This window comes from Hemitrygon akajei, chromosome 19 (genome assembly GCF_048418815.1).
Source record: "Hemitrygon akajei chromosome 19, sHemAka1.3, whole genome shotgun sequence".
Classification (NCBI taxonomy): domain Eukaryota; kingdom Metazoa; phylum Chordata; class Chondrichthyes; order Myliobatiformes; family Dasyatidae; genus Hemitrygon; species Hemitrygon akajei.
In genome coordinates, this window is record NC_133142.1 from 55,308,703 (window position 1) to 55,329,304 (window position 20,602).

At 44.3% G+C, this 20,602-nt stretch overlaps 1 protein-coding gene across 6 annotated transcripts in view; it reads left to right on the plus strand.

Moving 5' to 3' along the window:
• The window catches only part of pcbp4 (poly(rC) binding protein 4), a 91,009-nt gene that overhangs the window by 8,255 nt on the left and 62,152 nt on the right, over positions 1 to 20,602 (plus strand). For 4 of the 6 annotated variants that reach the window (XM_073072535.1, XM_073072536.1, XM_073072541.1 and 1 more), the window contains exon 1: positions 13,669 to 13,703. In XM_073072535.1, the coding sequence (XP_072928636.1) occupies positions 13,684 to 13,703 (20 nt within the window). In that variant the 5' untranslated portion in view covers positions 13,669 to 13,683. The other 2 variants (XM_073072543.1, XM_073072539.1) reach the window with 2 other exon arrangements.

Sequence of the window (20,602 nt, forward strand, 5' to 3'; positions counted from 1 at the left end):
GAGCTGATTGCTGGTCTTCTCTGCCGTGTTCTCCAGATTGACCATGTGTGCTTTGTTTAAAACCAGAATTGGCTGCTTCAGCCAATCTCCTTTGTTCTGTCTTCGAAGATAAATAGCCTGTTTTGGGTTTGGAAGAATCTGTATGCGGGTGGGACAGGGGCCATGAAAAGTTATTGGCAAGTAGGATTCAAGGCAGAAAATCCCAAGGCATTCTATATACACAAGAGCAAGAGGATAACTAGGAAGCAGGGCCACTCAAGGATAAAGTAGGGAACATGTGTTTTTTAGGTGGAGGATGTGGGCAAGGCCCGAAATGAGTACTTTGCATCAGTATTTACCAACGAGAAGGATGTGGCGGGTAGCCAGATCTGTGTGTAGTGTGCTAATTTGCTAGGGTATTTTGAAATAATGAAGGTGGTGGATAGATACTTTATTGATCCCAAAGGAAATTACAGTGTCACAGTAGCATTTCAAGTGCACTGATGCACAAGTCTACAAATATTAGAAGAGAAGTAAGAAAGAATAAAGATAAGTTTCCTCCAACAGTCCTCTCTTCCCCGGCTCATTATAGAGCCTGGTGGCTGAGGGTAAGGATGGCCTTGTACAGTGCTCTTTGGAGTAGTGCAAGTGCTGCTCTGTTCAGTCAAGGTGGCATGCAGAGGGTGAGAAACATTGTCCGATTTGTCAGGATCTTCCGTAGGGTCTTTGTTCTACCACAGCCTCCAGTGTGTCGAGTTTGACTCCTATATCAGAGCCATCCTTTCTAATCAGTTTATTGGGCCTGTTGGCATCACCCGTAGTGATGTTATTGCCCCAGCACACCACCGCATAGAAGATGCAACTTTCTTGAAGAAAAGCACCATAGATTGAGTGGACAGCCAGGGACTTTTTCCAAGGGCAGAAATGGCTTGTACAAGTAGATGTAATGTGATTGGATGGAAGTGTAGAGGGGGAATGTCAGAGGTAAGTTTGTGATGGAGACAGATACATTAAGGATATTTATGAAACACTTGAATGATTGAAAATTGGAGTGTTGTGGGCAGGAGGAAAGGGTTAGATTGATCATGGAGATGGTTAAAAGGTTGGTACACAGTGTAGGCTGAAGAGCTGGCACCATGCTGTGGTGTCCTATGTTCGATGATCTGGCCTTGTTTTGCTGCTTGGTACGTTCTGCTTTGTTGTTCTGCCAAGCATTGTGGACATTCTGTGTTGGCACCAGACTGTGTGGCATCACTCGCAGGCTGCCCCCGGCATATTCTTGGGTTATATTGATTGTTAATGCAAATGTCGCATTTTACTGTGTCAGAATCGGGTTTATTATCACTGACGTATGTCATGAAATTTATTTTGAGGCAGCAATACAGTGCAATACATAACATTATTAATTACAATAAATATTAATTAAGCAAAAGTCATGTTTTGATATACATGTGATAAATTAATTTGAAACTCCTGGGCCATGGCCACCGGAGGGGATTTGTTCCTTTGTTACCCTCCTGACTCTAATGTACTTCAAACCTTTTGGGATTCTCCTTACCAAGGTCTTTTCATGGTCCCTTTTGACCTCCGTTTTTTTTTAAGTTTTCTCCTATTTCCCCTGTAAGCTTTGACTTTTTCAATACCAGTTACCTATCCTTGACATGTATCTCTTTTCCTTGGTTGATATCCTTTTTTTTTCCATTCACGGTTACCCTTTTTTGCCTCTCACCTTTATAGAAACCTGCCAACTCTGAACTCCATTTTGCTCCTTCTTACCAAATGCTGTCCTTGTTCCCCTCTTCAGCCCTCTCCCCTCTCCCCTCTTCCCCTCTCCCACCGGCAGCTGTTCCCAATCTACCCCCAATCCAGGTGTAGGCATTAACTCAAGGACCTAATTTACCTTTCCCTACCACTACCATGAAGCTAGCTGTTCTTTGGTCAAGTTCTTAAACAGTTCCTCTACAGACACTTCAATTACAGTCCAGTGCATCCCCCCTCCCTGCTGAATGCATTTTACAAATTCCAGTCCATCTAAGCCTCCTTTAAGGCTTTCTCATTTAATTTTGGAGAGTTAAAATCTTTCAACCACAACCTGTTGCTTTTACGCCCTTCTGCTATGTGCTACGTGTCTGTTCAGATTCCCGTTGACTATTGGTATACCCTGTTGAAGTAATAACAGCCAAGCCAATTCATTGTCAAAGTACATGCATGTCACTATATACTATTCATTTTCTGTTGGCATTTACGGGGAAAATAAATACAGCAGAATTTCTGGGGGAGAAAAGCATACGTAAACAAAGACTGACAAACAACCAATATCTAGTGCTTATTCTGGATTTCTACTGTAGAGCCTTGCTGGCTGATCCCTTCAGGATTCTTCCCAGAATACTGTTGTAATGGTCTCCCTGATCAACAAAACAACACTTTTTTTTGCTACCTCTCTGAAGCCTCTATCTTCTGGTATATTGAGCTGCTAGTTCTCCCCCTTCCTTGAACCACGTTTCTGAGATTGCAGCAATATTATAATCCTGTGTACAGATCCACTTGCTCAGCTCATCCGTCTTAATTGTAAGGCTCCTTGCATTAAAGTAAATGCCGTTAAGCTGACAGGCCCTCGTGCATCCCTGCCCATCTCTCGCTGCTGCTCCTACTGGGTTTCTCTGTTCTATTTTATAGTCAAATGAACAGTGGTAGTTTTCTGCAGTGGGGTTGAGCAGGGAATTCCATGGTTTGGCCATAACGACAATGGATGCATGTTCACATTGGATGGGGTGTGTGTGGCAGTAAGAGTCTTAACTTGTCTGCTCATTGAAAGTTGCTCCCCCATGGGATTGGCCTGTGTAAGGGGCAATACAGGCCTGGTAGACGGTGGCAGTGTGCTACAGTAAAGAGGGCCTGGGTGCACACTTTAGATGAGTATTTGCCACTGTATGTTTATCCCTCCCCATACTGAGAACGTTTACAAGGACCACTGGCACAAGAAAGTGGCATCCATCATTATGGACCCCCAATATCAGGCCATGTTCACTTCTCACTGATGTCATTGGGCAGGGGTACAGGGACCTTGCACCCAACACCAAGTTCTGTAATAACCAATACCCTGCAAGCATCAGGCTGGATAACTTCACTCGTCTCAATTCTGAACTGTTTCAACAAACTACAGACTCTCCTTCAATGACTCGTGTTCTCAGTTTTACCTATTTTTGCACACTAGTTCTGTCAGTCTGTGTTTATGTATAGTTCTTCATAAATTCTTAATGAAGGGTCTCAATCCAAAATGTTGACTTGTCAGTCCTTTCACAGATGCTGCCTAAACCGAGTTTCTATAGCACTCCATGTGTGTTAGTGTTCAAAAATTCTATTGTATTTCTTTATTTTCCTGTGAATGCCCGCAGGAAAATTAATCTCAAGGCAATATATGATGATGTATGTATACACGCTTTGATAATTTTCTTTTGGAAGTTTCCTGGCACTTTTGTGGTACAAATGTTACTTGCTACTTAGACCATGTTACGTAGGATGAGCTGTGCTGTTGATGTGTGTTACATTGCACAATTGTCAGCAGGCCTGTCCATTTCTGACCTTGCGATGGGAGAAAGTTCATTGAGGAAGCAGCTGAAGATGGTTGGATCTTGGACACTGCCTTGCAGTACTCTTGTAGTGATATTCTTGCGACGGAATGATTGACTTCCAACCAAAACCATCTTCTAAGCGGTAACTCCAAGCGCTGGACTGTATTCACTTTGCTGCCCATTGTTTTACAAGGGTTCCTCATGCCCCACTCAATCAGATCCTGGCTTGACACTGAGAGCAGTTGCTCTTGGCTGACTTGTTCAGGTGTGATCTCGTTTCTGAATCCAGAAATGCATTTTGTGTAATCTGTTAGCTGTGGGCTTATTCGGGTGTGTCCATGGTGAGCTGTTTCTGTTTAACATCCATGTAGTTTTCACCCAACTCCTTGGGTTCTGTATCACTCTGACTTTCTTGTCAGCAAACTCGGAAATATTGGCTGTGCTGGCAGGGATTACTAGAGGCAGCAACTGTGGGGTTTGTACCAGCTTCCTTCTCTTTCCTTGTTAGTGGTTCAGTTGTGTTGAGTCCGATGACCCATTTTGGCTCTTAAACCCTTCGTGCCCTCTGTGCTCGGGCTTTTGAACAAAGGACTGACTGACTACACCATTTACTGAAAAGCAGTAGTGTTTGCTCACCATAACTTGTAATTCATTAAGATACAGCGCAGAATAGCCCCTTTCCGGTCCTTTGAGCTGTGCCACCCAGTAATTTGCCTGATATACCCCTAGCCTAGTCACGGGACTATTTACAGTGACCAGCCGGTGCATGGGAGAAAATCGGAGCACCCGGAGGAAACCCACGAGGTCACGGGGATAACATACAAACTCCTTGCGGACAGTGGCTGGAATTTGATCCGGGTCACTGGTACTGTGGTGTTGTGCTGACCACCATGCTACCATTAGCTCTGGCCCTGGACAGAACAGAGGAACGCTCTTTATCTTGGGGCTGGGGAGGGTGGCTGTGGAAGGAGGTTGTGCTTCAGGCAGGCTGCCTTGTTCACAACCCATCTGATGTGTAGATGGAAGGATTCTGCAGGGAATATTTAACCTCTGGTGATAAAGGTCCCTGGTGAGTTGAAAGAAGCAGCCATCTCCAAAAACAAAATAGATTGGTGGTAAATCTCATCAACGTGCTACCTGAGCTTTAAAGGTTAGAGCAAGCTGTTGAGGGTTGTAGAACAGACCTCAGACCTGGCATAAAACCCATGGTTTACCAGGCACCAGTGATCCCTGCCCTCCTTCCTTGAATAGCAACTGTCGTCCTCACTCAGCTGACAATTCAATGCCACTCCATGCTGAATAGTAGCACAAGGGGGCAAAAATAGTGGGGTAGTCTTCATAGGTTGGTTCATTCTGTTCAGAAATCTTGATGGTAGTGAGGAAGAAGCTGTTCCTAAAATGTTGAGTGTTTGTCTTCAGCCTCCTGTAACTCCGTGGTGGTAGTATTGAGAGAGCACGCCCTGGGTGGTGGGCGTCCTTGATAATGGATGATGCCTTTTGAAGCTGTCTTCGATGGTGGAGAAACTACTGTCAATGTAGCTGGACGAGTTTACAACCCTTTAAGCTTCTTCTGATCCTGTGCAGTGACCCCTCAATTCCTCGAGCATTTTGTGTGCGTTACTCTGTTTCCAGGATCTTCAGAATCTGTGGAGTTGATGTAAGTGACTTGTCTTCTTGAACCTCTGTAGTCCGTCTGATGAAAGTGCTCTTGAACGCAGGAAATTGTGACTGGATGGGTGGGCACCATGGTTAGCATAGGCTTGTTGGGCTGAAGGGCCTGTACTATGGCTCTATGATTGCTCTAAGTGGTGAATGAGATGTTGAGAACTTTAACCATGCATTGGGAGAACAGAGGGGCATACTGCCTCAGGAATGACTTGCCTTCCCTGCTCAGCACCTACCCTCTGTTTGGAAGGGTCACTGGTTCCCTTATCAGCCAACGCAGTGGAGACAGATTGTCCTCAAACCCGCGAGGTTGAGAAGGGCAGACAAGTGCCTCTGCGGGTCTTTGAAAACTCTGTGATGTGATTGTTGAATTTGAACACCGCTGCTCATCGTGAGCCAGTGTCAGCCAATTGCTGCCCTGTTGCTATCGGTGACATACAGTCTCAGCTGGAGTCAGACTGAACTGTAAAGTGATCTGCACCTGTCACATTGCCTGTCATGACCTGGGAACATTTTTACAACCAAAAAGTAGCCCAAGGATGGCCTGCCGAATATTGTGCAATGCTATAAGCAAATGCTAACAATAAAATCCAGGGCAGTTTGAGGAAAAACTTCACCCCTAAGCTGAATCAGCAATGACCTGTTGAGGGTTGGGTGCAGGTGAGGCTGAAAAGAGTCAGAGGGTACAGTTGTGGGTAATCATGACAAATGTGTGAAATTTGTTGTTTTGAGGCAGTGGTACAGTACAATACATAAAATGACTAAGTTACAGTAAGAAATGTATAATAAAATAAACAAGTAGAGCAAAAATAGTGAGTTTGAGTTCGTGGACTGTTTAGAAATTTGATGGCAGAGGTGAGGAAGCTATTCTTAAAATCTTGAGTGTGTGTCTTCAGGCTTCTGTATCTCCTCTCTGGCAGTAATGAACGAGGGCATATCCGGGGTGGTGGGCATCCTTGATGATAGATGCTACCTTGTTTTGAGGCATTGCCTTTTCAAGATGGCCTTGATGATGGGGAGGCTACTGTCCATGATGGAGCTGACTGAGTTTGCAACCCTCTTGCAGCTTTTTCTGATCCTGCACATTGGCATCAGATGGTGATGCAACCAGTCAGAGGCTCTCCGCAGTAAATCTGCAGAAGCAATTATGAAAATGTGCAGCTTGGATGGTTGGATTGAGTTGTTCTCTGATCTTGGCTATCTACCTGTAAACATTTCATCACCAAGCGAGGAGACATCATCAGTGTGCCCTCTGACTATATATAAAGCCCAAGCACTTGGAGAACACCACACAACCAACAATGCACTGACAATGTCTCCTCGCATAGTAATGAAACGCCTGCAAGTAAATTGCCAGATCAGAGAACAACTCAAACCAGACATCTGTAGAAATTTAGTACGGCAGGGATTGGAGGTTGTTGGATGTAGAATCAGTAAATACTGGCCACAACCCTGCAGGCATTTCCTCAGATCCACACATTGTCCTGTGAGACCTTTTCCATTTACTTGAAGGAGCATATAGTCTTCTCATCCAGCTAAATGCCATCATATCAGCTGGGCAGCAGCCCAGCACTCGAGTAGTTGGTTTATTATTGTCACATGTGCTGCGATGCAGTGAAAAACTGTTTTGCATGCCATACCTACTGGTCACGCCAAACATAAGTACAAAGGGAAAAGCAATAATAGAATGCAGAATATAGCTTTACAGTTAGAGAAGGTGCAGTGTGAGTACACAACAAGATACAAAGGCCACAAGTGAGGTAGATTGTGAATTTAAGTGTTTGTTGTATACAAGAGTCTTATAACTGCAGGATAGAAGCTTTCCTGGAGTGTGTTTTCAAGCTTTTGTGCCTTTTGCCTGCTGGTAAGGGAGAGAAGAGAAAAATGACCAGTGGGGGCTTGATTGTGGTTCCCAAGGCAATGGGAAGTGCAGACAGACTCTGGAGCTAAGGTTGGTTTTTGTGTTAAATCCCAGAAATATGAATTATGACTGGAAGGCAGAATTGCAGCAAGTCCCATTTGCAGATTTAGTTTTGATGTTTAAGAGAAATTTGGAGGGGGTATGGAAGGGCTATAGTCCAATGGGACTAAGCAGAATAATAGTTTGGCATGGGCTGAAGGTCCTGTTTCTGGACTATAGTGCTTTATAACTCTAGATTATGTCTGTAGAAGTGGAAGGATTCTCCACTGCCACTCTCTGTTCTTACTGTTTTTCAGTCTTAACCCTGATTTCTTGATGCCACACACAAAAAAAACAACAAAGTGCTGCAGGGGTTCAGTGGACCAGGCAAGCATCTGTGGAGGGAAGTGTACAGTTGATATCTTGGTTTAAATTTTTTTTTGAGATACAGCCGGGAATAGACCCATCCGGCCTTTCCAACTGTGCTGACCAGCAATCCCCCGATTTAACCCTAGCCTAATCACGGGACAGTTCACAATAACCAACTAACCTATCAACCAATACGTTTTTGGACTATGGAAGGAAACTGGAGCACCAAGAGGAAATCCACACAGTCATGGAGAGAACATATAAACTCGGTCGCTGGTACAGTATAGGGTTGTGCTAACTACTATGCTATCCTGCTGCTCTGACGTCCTTCATCTTGTTGCAGATACTAGAGACTGTATATACTGGAATGTGGAGTAACATGCAGAGTGCTGAATGAACTCAGTGGATCTCAAACCCAAAATCTCAATGGTTCATTTCCTTCCATAGATCGAAGTCCAAGTAAATTCATTATCAACTTGCGTATCCATCACTATTTACTACCTTGAGATTCATTTTCTTGCAGGCATTTACAGGAAAATAAAGGGATATAGCAGAATCAATGGAAAAACTCTACGTAAAGACTGGCAAACAACCAATCTGCAAAAAAGCCAAATTGTGCAAATTAAAAAAATAATAAACTAAGAACTTGAGTTGTAGAGTCCTTGGTGGTGAGTCTGTGGGTTGTGGAATCAGATCAGAGTTGAGGTGAGTGAAGTTATCCACATTCATTCAGGAACCTGTTGGTTGTAGAGTAATAACTCCTCTTGAATTTGGTAGTTCAGGTCCTAAGGCTTCTCTACCTCCTGCTTGATGGCAGTAGTGAGAACAGAGCATAGCCTGATGATGGGGGTCCTTGATGGGTGTTACTTTCCTGTGGCAGTGTTCCTTACAAATGTTCTCAATGGTAGGGAGGGCTTTGCCTGGGATGGACCAGGATATATCCGCCTCTTTCTGTAGGCTTCTCCGTTCCTGGGTATTGGGGTTTCCATACCAGGCAATGATGCAACTAGTCAGGGTGCTTTCATCTATAGAAGTTTGTCAATGTTTTAGAAGTTTGGACAGATTCAGCATGTCATCTGAGTAAGAAGAGGCACTGTCATGCCTCCTTTGATGGTACTACTTTGTGATACGTGTTGCCTGATGTGCTGAGTTCCTCCAATGCTTTGTGTGAGCTCCTTATTCTAGATGCCACACAGTTAAATGCTGCTTTAATGTAAAGGGCAGCCTCTCTCACAACTCTGAAACTTGCTCCTTGGGGTCATGATCAAGCATTCCTGGAGAACCTGCTGAAGACCAGGGATCTGTGTACACATGGGTGTGATGGGCCAGAAGGCCAGTTTCTGTGCTGTGCAAGACTGCCTCAGCAAAAGTCAAGGAAAGGAGATGATATGTCTACCACTTTAAAGCAGTATTCACCCCAATGAGTCTTGTCTGTGGTTTCGTTTCCTCTATCTCCTTTCCTCTTTCACTCGGCTGGGTTCTACCAGATGTAAAGGGATTTCACTAAATCTGCTGTCTGCTTGTTCTTCCCAAGGAGCCGAGTCAGGAAAACCTAATGTAAGTTTTTCGGCTTCCTGTCACAAGAGTTCCATTATAAATGGTCCATAAAATCGGCTGCTGGAATTTGCCACTCTCTCAATTTTTGTGTATGATCCAGGATTATGGAGGATTTGCTTTGCGAACTTCTAAGAATCTTGTTTGACAAACTTTATTTTCCAAACGAGCTGCTCTTAACCCTGACCATGTGGCCAATGGGTGAGGGGCTAATGTATTCTCACAGAGCCACGCAGCATGGCAATGGGGCATCCACGCTGACCACTAGGGCCCAAACTTGTATTGAACCCATCTGCCAGGTTTTGGCCCCTTGCTACCTATGCTGAAGTAATTCAAATACTGGTCTAGACATTTCTTAAACACCAGCAGCAGCTATGTTTCCACCACTCTGTCCGGAGTGTATTCTGAGTTTTCACGATTCTCTATGTGAAGAAGTTCCCCATTGAATCCCCCTCAATCTTTTGCCCCTAATCCTAAGTCTATGTCCTATAACATTACCTGTCTTGGAGGAAAAGAGGATGATTTTTCACTAAATCTAAATTTGCAGAATATTGAAGCTGAATTTGTGTCTGTGACACTTTCCATTACTTTGCAATCTGTGCACAAAATCAAAAGCAGTAAAATGAAGCAGTGACGTTCTGCATCAAGGATAGGCGCAGGAGGTGAAGAAAGCAGAATGACTTTCTGTTCTGGGTAGTGAGCGACAGAGTGATGTTCCATCGATTGCACACATTACTCTCCTTCCTTCCTCTGACACCATCTGCTCCATTCCATTCATCTGCCCCAGGCTGATCCGCAAAGGCTGCATCTCAGCCCCCTGTTGCCGTGGCGATTTTGCAGACATGCAGTTGATCCCGAGCTGCTCTGATCACTGATTGCCACCACCCACTCCCTTTCGCCATCAGTCGGTGCGGGGGATTTGAGGGGGGATACTTTTGATCTAGGAGGATGCGTGTAGTCACGGTCAGCATGGACATGACTGGCTCCGAAGGGCCTGTTTCTGTGCTTTGTGACTGGTTCAGACATACAGTGCCTAGAAAATGTATTCACACCCCTTGGAAATTTTCATGTTTTACAACATTGAATCACAGTGCATTTAATTTGGCTCTTTTTGCTACTGATCAACAGAAAAAGACCCTTTGTGTAAAAGTGAAAATGGATATCTACAAAGTGATCTAAATTAATTACAAATATAAAGCACAAGATAATTTGATTGTATAAGTATTCACCTGTTTCAAGTCAGTATTTAGTAGATGCACTTTTGGCAGCAATTACACCCTTGAGTCTGTGTGAATAGGTCTCTATCATCTTTGCACATCAGGACACTGCAATTTTTCCCCATTCTTCTTTACAAAATTGCTCCAGCTCTGTCAGATTTCATGGGGAACATGAGTGAACAGCCCTTTTGATGTCCAGCCATAAATTCTCAATTGGATTGAGGTCTAAACTCTGTCTTGGCCAGTCCAGGTCATTAACATTGTCTTTAAGCCATTCCTGTGTAGCTTTGGCTTGATGCTTGGAGTCTTGGTCTTGCTGGAAAACAAATCTCCCAAGTCACAGTTCTCTTGCAGACTGCATCAGGTTTTCCTCCAGGATTTCCCTGAATTTTGCTGTGTTCATTTTACTCTCTACCTTTACAAGCCTTCCAGGCTTTTTGATTGATGCTATTTTAAAAACTGTTTGTTCTAAGCTTGGTGTAATAGCCACATAAGTACACGTGACTGGTGCTAGTTAGCAAATGTTTGGCAACAGGCACCTACCTCAATTAGGTGGCATAGTGTATCAAATAAACAGAAGGAATCCTGGCTAATTTCTTGATTACTTTTTGTTCTTTAAGAGTTGTCCCAAATAAGCAGCTGCCCTGATTACCCAATGGCCCAATTGACCAGAATCCACTGTATTTCCAAGTTGGAGTGGTGTAAGGGGAACGCTTCAAACGATCATAAGTAATAGGAGCAGAATTGGGCCAGTCATCCTATTGAGTTTTCTTCGCTATTTGATGGCTGATTTATTATCCTTCTCAATCCCATTCTCCTGGTTTCTCCTTGTAAGCTTTGACACCAATAATCGAGAACCTATCAACCTCCCCTTTAAATGACTTGGCCTCGACAGCCATCTGTGGCAATGAATTCTACAGATTCACCACCCTCTGGCTAAAGAACTCTTTCCCCCCCCCCCCCCCCCCCATCTGTTCTAAGGAGATGTCTTTGTATTCGGAGGCTTTATTATTTCATCTTAGGCTCCCCCATTATTGGAAACCTCATCTCAACACCCTCTTTATGTGGGAGTGCCCTGACACTTGTTCCTTTGTGGAGTGTGTGAGCTCTGCAGAGCCTGAGAGAGTGACTGCAGTGTGTGTTGCGTGTAGTCATCACTGTGCACCATGGTAGAGGTAATGTATGCTCAGGGTGAGTGAAGGACTACCACCCAGTCTCCTGCGCTCTTCCGGGCAACTGCAGAGTATTTGATCAACACACACAAAATGCTGAAGGAACTTAACAGGCCAGGCAGCGTCTGTGGAAAAGAGTAAACAGTTGACGTTTTGGGCCACGACTCTTCATCAAGACTGGAAGAAAAGAGAAGTTAGATCAAGAAGGTAGAAGGGTGGGAGAAAGAAGTACAGGGTTATAGGTGAAATGGGGAGTGGGGAGAAGTGAAGTAAAGGGCTGGGAAGCTGATAGGTGAAAGAGATAAAGGGCTGGAGAAGGGGGAATCTGATCGGAGAGGGTAGAATACCATGGAAGAAAGGGAGGGGGAGGAGCACCAGAGGCAGGTGCTGGACAGTTAGGAAAATGCAGTGAAAGAGGGAAACACGAATGTTTGGGGAGGTGGGGGTGGGGGAAGTACCAGAAGTTTGAGAAATTGATGTTCATGCAGTCAGGTTGGAGGCTACCCAGACAGAATATAAGGTGTTGTTCCACCAACCTGAGTGTGGCCTCATCGTGCAGTAGAGGAGGCCATGGACTGATGTGTTGGAATGGAAATGGGAAATAGAATTGAAGCAGGTGGCCACCGGAGATCTGTGTCTTTTGGCGGATGGAGTGTGGGTGCTCAGCGAAGTGCTCTCCCAGTCTATGTTGGGCCACACTGGGAGCACCGGATACAGTAGATGACCTCAGCAAACTCTCAGGTGAAGTGTTGTCTCATCTGGAAGGACTGTTTGGGGCCCTGAATAGTAGCAAGGGAGGGAGCAGGTGTAGGGGCACGTGTAGTGCTTGTTCTGCTTGCAAGGATAAGTGCCTGGAGGGAGATCAGTGGGGAGGGATGAATGGACAAGGGAGTCGCGTAGGGAGCGATCCCTGTGGAAAGTGTGGTGGGGGGGGGGGGGAGGAAGATGTGCTTGGAGATGGGATCTCATTGGAGATGGTGGAAGTTACAGAGAATTGTGCAAGATATTGGACTACTGGGTACTAGGTACAGACAAGAGGAGCCCCATCCCTGATAGGGTGGTGGGAGGATGGGTGAGGACAGACGTGTGAAATGGAGGAGATGCGAGTGAGGACAGCGTTGATGCTGGAGGAAGGAAAACAAAGAAAGGAGGACATCTCATTCATTCTGGTATGAAAAGCCTCATCCTGACAGCAGATGCAGCGAAGATGGAGGAACTGAGAGAAGGGAATGGCATTTTTACAAGTGACAGTCTGGGAAGTGGAATAGTCCAGGTAGCTGTGAGAATTGGTGGGTTTGTAAAAGATAACAGTAGATAAACTGTCTCCTTAGATGGACAGTGAGATTGGGGGGGAGGGAGGTGTCAGAAATGGACCAGGTAAATTTGAGGGCAGGGTGGAAGTTGGAGGCAAAGTTGATGAAGTCGATGAGCTCAACATGAGTGCAGGAAGCAGCACCAATAATGCAGTCGTTGATGTAGCGGAGGAAAAGTTGGGAAGTGATACCAGCGTAGGATTGGAACATGGACTGTTCCGTGTAGCCTACAAGTAAGCAGGCATAGCTGGGGCCCGTGCGAGTGCCCATGGGTACCCCTTTTGTTTGGCGGAAGTGGGAGGAGCTGAAGGAGAAATTATTGAAGGAGAGTTCCTCCAGCATTTTGTGTGTTGCTTGGATATCCAGCCTCTGCAGATTTTCTGGCAGAGTATTTGATGTTGATATCTTTGTGACTAGTGGGAAGTCTGAGGAGAGGCATTTCTTGCAGGCATCCCAGCCTCTAACCCTTTTTTTGTCCATCGATGGATCTAGTCCAGGCGTGAGTTGATGGGACTAGGTAGAATAATAGGTTGGCATGGACTAGATGGGCTGAAGGGCCTGCTTGTATGCTGTAGATATGCCTTCTATGATATGACATGGCTTGTTCCCATTTCTGATCCCTTGGTGATGGCAATGCCATTGAAGGTCAGGTAGGTGTTTGGACTCTCCTGTTGGAGATGGTCACTGCTAAGCTTGTTCTCTGCTTTGTGCTATGTAAAGCAAGACATCGAACTAAAGTGGAAGCAACCCCTCTCCCCCCCCCCCCCCCCATAATACTCATAACCCTGACTCCTCTCCTGTAACTTGTCCATTCCTTTCTACTCTGCAGCCCAGTTGTCTGTTCTCCTGAATCCCAACAACTTCCACGTGGAGCCCCCTCAGAATCCGTTGGAAAACCGGCTGCACAGTTACTGGACAGCAACAGGTTGGTGACATAAGGGGATGCTAAGGACATTGGTCAGGTAAAACTTTCTGACTCTATTCCAGCTGCTGTTAACTGGGTTACTGTACTAATGGTCCGGCAGTTTATTACTGATCAATTCCATTACTTCTCTATTGAATTGAAATAAGGATAATGGATGTGTACGCAGGTAATGTGGAAATCCCATTAGCCTGCTTTGATTCCATTGGGGATACGAGAGTGCAGATTTTGGCTGAAGCCTCCAGCATGCCATTATATTGAGATGAAAACTAATCTCCTTTGCAGCCTTTTAGCTCTGTAGCCGTGTCTGGCGCAGAGCTTAATCCCGGTTCAGCACAACTGGGATTCTGTGTACACAACCCAGGTTTCCACTGAGGTCCTGCCACGCCAGCAGTACTTGCAGCCCAATACCATTTTGCACCCCTAGGTGCTGGCTGTGAACTGCTCAGCATGTAGCAAAAGTTTTTTTTAAAAATTACCAAAAATTGTGAAAGGTACCAAGATTAGGGAACCTTGGTGGAGAAGTTGATATTGAGGATTTGTTGAACAAAAAAGAACCATATGGAAGAGGCAGGAGAAGGAGAGAGACCCTTTGTGTATACTGTGGGTAAGATAGCCCTTATGAATTCCCACCGCAGTCTGTAAGGAGTTTGTATGTTCTCCCTGTGACCATGTGGGTTTATTCCAGTGCTCAGGTTTCCTCCAGCGTTCCAAAGGTATATGGGCGAGTAGGTTAATTAGTCACATGCATGAACTTGGGCATTTCAGGCCCAAAGGGCCTGTTACCGTGTTGTACCTCTTTTTTTTTTTTTTTAAAAGCCTCTGCCTTGAGCTGATTTTTTTTTTAAAAAAGAAAATAAATCACCTATTTTTATATTTTACGCTTTTCCTGGCTCAAACCACAAGACTGCCATGCCTCCTCATTTAAGGATTCCTGTCAATCTCTAAATTAGCAGGAAGGACACAAAGTACAAATCACTGTGGGGATTAGAACAGATCACTCTCCCCAACACCAATCCACATGTCTCAGCTGCGTGATCGGTGCTGGCTCCCTCCAACTCGGCTGTGTAAAAGAAATGTATAATACCAGACGACATGGCTTGAAGGTGGAGGTTGGGGGGGCAGGGAGGAGTTTTAAAGATGTGAGGTTTATTTTTAAAGAGTGATGGGCTTCTTGGATTGTGTGTGGGAGGGAGGAAAGGGACTTGCTTTGCTGTTGTCATTTTGTTGCTTGTATTTAAAGATACAGAGCAGGCCCCTCCGACCCACCAAGCCACACCACCCAGCACTGGCCTAATCGCAGGGCAATTTATAATGACCAATTAAACTACCAAAAGGTATGCCTTTCGACCCTGGGAGGAAACCGGAGCACCCGCAGTAAACATGTGGTCACAGAGAGACCGTACAAACTCCTTACAGACGGCGCTGTCAATTGAACTCCTGAGGTCTGATCCCCCGGGCTGCAATAGCGTTGCAATAACCGCTTTTCTGTGTTGTTCTGCTGGGCATCGTGAGCCTGTTATGTTGGCATCGGAAAGTGTGGCGACACTTGTGGGCTGCCCCCAGCATGTCACCTTGTTGTGTTGGTTGTTGCATCTCACTGTATGTTTCAATGTGTGCATGATCAGAATCAGACTTTAATCGCCAAGTACCTATGCACATACAAGGAATTTCCTTCCGGCAGATGTTGTCTCTCCGCTCGTAACAATAATAATGATAAATATAAATGAAAATATAGATTATACATACAGGTAGTGCAATCCAAGTAATAATTAGCCGACAGTTAACCGGCAGTTAACTGTTCAGCAAAGTGACCGCAGTAGGGAAAAAACTTCTCCAGTGCCTATTAGTCTTAGTCTGGAGGGATCTGAAGCGCCTACCAGACGGAAGCAGATCAAACAGTCCGTGCGCAGGATGGGAGATCAACTTGAATCAAGCTGTGCTGCCGGGGATGGTGACGGAAGAAGACTTGATAGTGATGTTTCAGAGGCATTTAAACAGGCACATGAACAAAACAGGGAATGGAGAGGTATGAATGATGTGCAGGGAGGTAGGTTTAGTTTAATTTTGCATCCTGGTTAGTACAGACATTGTGGGCCAAAGGGCCTGTTCATGAACTGTTCTACATGATTCATTTTGATTGATTTTTAACTTGAGTTGGCCACTTTTCAATTGCAGTTTATGGCTGATGGTGTTGAGTCTCGAGTCTGACCTTGTCTCTCAGTCAGCCAGGCTGCGCTCGGTATGAGCCCAAGCCTCGGATTTTCCCCTACTCTCCGCCCTGGCTGGTTCACTATGATGGGGAGTAGAGAAAGGGTCGGCTGCTGGAGAGTCCCTGTGATGTAACCTGCTCAATCCCAGTGTGCTGATAGTGCATTTACTCGAGTCGGGTGTGATGTGAGTGTGCTACCCTTGCTAAAACACTGATTGCTGGCATCTGGAATGTGTCAGCTGCCCAATTCTCACTCACTCCCTCTTCACAGAGAGAGCGAGCAGCTGCTTCAAAGCTTGTGTGGTCTCTCCAGCCTGGGCAAAATATCCCTCTTTCCCCCCAAGGAGCTCATAGCATGGCAACAGGTCCTTTGGATAACTTGTCCATGCCTGGCTGTTGTATCCCCCAAACTAGTCACATTTTTCACTGCTTGACCAATATTCCTCTAAACCCAAATGTGTACTTATGCAAATGTCTTTAAAATGTGTTGTACCTGCCTCAGCCTGTTCCACTGGTACTTCACTCCATCCTCTCCATTAGGTCCCTTTTCAAATGTTCCACCTCCCTCCTTAACCCTATGCCATCCGGTTTTTAATTGATTTTTATACACTTCCAAGGTCACCCCACAATCTCCTACACTCCAAGAAATGGTTCTTCCCGCTACCCCAATTGCAAAAGCTTCATGGAAATAGTCAAACTGTAGTTTGTCTTTTCTATACTTTAAGTAACAAATTGTTTTAAAAAGAGAACAGAACAAATTAGAACACTATCAATGTTACTACAGTACTATAACGCTAAGTTCCTAATAGTTATCAATGGAGGAATTAATCCAGTGTACGCTGCCTTGTTCTTTTCATTGACTGTAAATGAACACAATCAACGCAGGTACATAGTATAGATAATGGACTGCCTTCAAACAATGCTTCTGACAATTGCATCCTCCAAATCTTTATTTTCATTGTAATATTCAAAATGATTGTCAATACCTTTTTGAATTTTTTTTGTGGTCCCTAACTTGTTGAAGTAGTGAAATCATTTTGTTTTCACTTCCGGCTGTTTCTGACATTTGCGAGCCTGAATGCTTGAAACCACAACTGTTTGGAATTGTCTTGCTAATTTCTCACCAACTATCAGTGACAAAAATCACTGCTTTTTGAACAGTTACATGCAACTGACACTAATTGAAAACTGTTCATTGGTGCAGTGTCTAACTGCCAGACAAGTACATGTGACTGATGCTAGTTTAGAAACTGCTCGGCAACAGACTTCTGCCCCAATTAACCGACATAAAACCCAAATACATGAAGGCAATCCTGGCAATATTCTTAATTAGCTTTTGGTCTTTAAGAATTGTTCCAGATAAGTGGCTGCTGATTAACTGATGGCCCAATTAACCAGAATCCACTGTGTACATATACATGTATATAGTATGTATATATGTGTATTAGGTACCTAATAAAGTGGCCACAGAGTACATTTGTGGTCTTCTGCTGTAGTAGTCCATTCACTTCAAGGTTTGACATGCTTTACATTCAAAGGTGCTTTTCTGCACATCACTATTGTAATGCATGATTCTCTGAGTTATTGTTTCCTTCCTGTCAGTTTGAACTAGTTTGGCCATTCTCCTCAGACCTCTCTCATTAACAAGGCATTTTCACTCACACAACTGCCACTCACTGGGCGTTTCTTTTTGTGTTTCACACCATTCTCTGTAAACTGTAGAGACACTGTGGGAAATCCCAGGAGATCAGCAGTTTCTGAGATACTCAAACCACCCCATCTGGCACCAACAATCATTCCACAGTCAAAGTCACTTGGATCTCATTTCTTCCCCATTCTGATGTTTGGACTGAACCTCCTGACCATGTCTGCATGTTCTTGTGCATTGAGTTGTTGCACATGATTGGCTGATTAGATATTTCAATAACAAACAGGTGTACATGTTTACTTAATAGATGAGTGGCTGGGGGAGGAAGGGTCCTTTGGCTACTTTCTCAGGTAGTGAGAACAGTAATGTAAGAGAGGTTGGTTTTCGTGACACTGGTCTGTATCCACAGCTCTTTGTAATATCTTGTAATTTGGGACAGAGCAGTTGCCATACAAACCTGTGATGCATCCATATAGGATATTTTCTATGGTGCATCTGTTTTTAAAAATAATGTGGGTCAACAGGGATATGTAGAATTCCCTTAACCTTCTGAGGTAGTAAGGTGCTGATGTTTTCTTGGCTGTGGCTTCTATTTGGTTGGACTAGGACAAGCTATTGTTGATACTTGTACCAAGGACCTTGATACTGTCAACTATCTCCACCTCTGCACCATTGATACATACAAGGACCCAGCTTTCTGAAGTCAATGACCAGTTCTTTTGTGCTGCTGACAGAGGGGAATGTCATTGTCTTGCAATTATGCCACTAAGCTTTCTATCCCCATGGAACTCCCCCTTTAACAGTGCAATAACAGCACTTTCAGAAAGATCACGGTGGTTCAAGTGGGCAGCTCCCCAGTATCCTTCTGAAGCCAATTAGGGATGAGCACTAAATTTTGTCTTTGTTAGACATTGAACTGCACACTCTTAAAGTCGGAGAGTCAGTGGCGTGAGAGTGGTGAGTCAGTTATAGAGCAGGGGGCTCTGATGAAACTTCCAGAACCTTGTCTGCTTGGTCACAATCCAGATCTATATCATAAACTCAGCTCCTCTTGCTGGTGGATTTAAACAAATTTTATTGACAATATCCAATACGGCAGTAGTCAGTCAAATGGTCTCCATCTCAAATACTTTCAAAATTCAATTCTCAGTACAGCAATTTGACCACTGTATACTACAATGGATAATTCTTAAATAATTGTGTTCTTTCTAGTAGGAATTGTTTTTCTTGTGAAAGCTGTATATTTGATGCTTTATGCCTGTTATGTTTTTCATTGCAACTCTGTGTACTGGTGCACAATAAGACATGGGAGCAGAATTAGGCCATTCAGCCCATCGAGTCTGCTCTGCCATTCCATCATTTCTGATCCTGGAATCCACTCAACCCCATACATCTGCCTTCTCACCATATCCTTTGATGCCCTAACTGATCAGGAAACAATCAACTTCCGCCTTGAGCACACCCACGGAATTGGCCTCCACCGCAGTCTGTGGCTGAGTATTCCACAGATTTACAACTCTCTGGCTTAAAAAAAAAAAAAAAAAAAAAAAAAAAAAAGAAATTCCTCCTTGGCTCTGTTCTAAAAGGTTGCCCCTCAATTTTGAAACTGTGCCCTCTAGTTCTGGATGCCCCCACCGTAGGAAACATCCTCTCCACGTCCACCCTATCTAGTCCTTTCAACATTCAGTAGGTTTCAATGAGATCCCCATGCATTCTTCTAAATTCCAGTGACTATAGGCCTAAAGTTGCCAAATGTTCCTCATATGTTAACCCTTTCATTCCCAGAATCATCCTTGTGAACCTCCTCTGGACTCTCTCCAATGACAATACATCCTTTCTGAGATATGGGGCCCAAAACTGTTGACAATTCTCCAAGTGTGGCCTGAGTAGTCTTATAAAGGCTCAGCATTATCTCCTTGCTTTTGTAATTAAATGCCCCTTGAAATACACGCCAACATTGCATAGACTCAACCTGTAAATTAACCTTCTGGGAGTCTTGCATGAGGACTCCTAAGTCCCTCTGCACCTCTGACATTTGAACCTTCTCCCCACTTTGATAATAGACCGCACTATTTTCCTTTTACCAAAATGCATTATCATATATTTCCCAACACTATATCTGTCTAACATTTTTTTGCCCATTGCCAACAAGTCCTGTTGCAATCGCATTGCTTCCTCAGCAATACCTACCCCTCCACCTATCTTCATATCATCTGCAAACTCTGCCACAAAGCCATCAATTCCATTATCCAAATAATTGACGAACAATATGAAAAGTCGCAGTCCCAATACTGACTCCTGAGGAACACCATTAGTCACTGGCAGCCAACCAGAAAAGGCCCCTTTTATTCCCACTCACTGCCTCCTGCCTGTCAGCCATTCCTCTATCCATGCCAGTATCTTTCCTGTAAAACCATGGGATTTTATCTTGTTAAACAGCCTCGTGTGTGGCACCTTAACAAATGCCTTCTGAAAATCCAAGTAAGTGACATCCACTGCCTCTCCTTTGTCCACCTGCTTGTTACTTCCTTGAAGAACTCTAACAGATTTGTCAGGCAAGATTTCCCTTTACAGAAACCATGCTAACTTTGACTTATTTTATCATTAGTCTCCAAGTACCCTGAAACCTCATCCTTAATAATAGATTCCAACACTTTCCCAACCACTGAGGTTGGGCTAACTAGCCTATAGTTTCCTTTCTTTTGCCTTCTTCCGTTCTTAGAGTGGAATGACATTGATTCTTGAAAGATCATGACCAATGCATGCATTCTCTTCAGCAACCTCTCTTAGGACTCTGGGGATGTAGTCCAGCTGACTTGTCCACCTTTGAGTTTTTCCAGCACTTTTTCTTTTGAAATAGCAATGGGACTCGCTCTTGAGACTCATGGACCTCTGACTTGCGGCTCGTGTCTTCCAGAGTGAAGACTGATAGAAAGTAGCCATTAAGTTCATCTGCCATTTGTTTGTCCCCATTACTACCTCACCAGCATAATTTTCCAACTCTCACCTCCCTTTTATTCTTTATATAACTGAAAAAACTTTTGGTATCCTGCTTTATATTATTGGCTAGTTTGCCGTC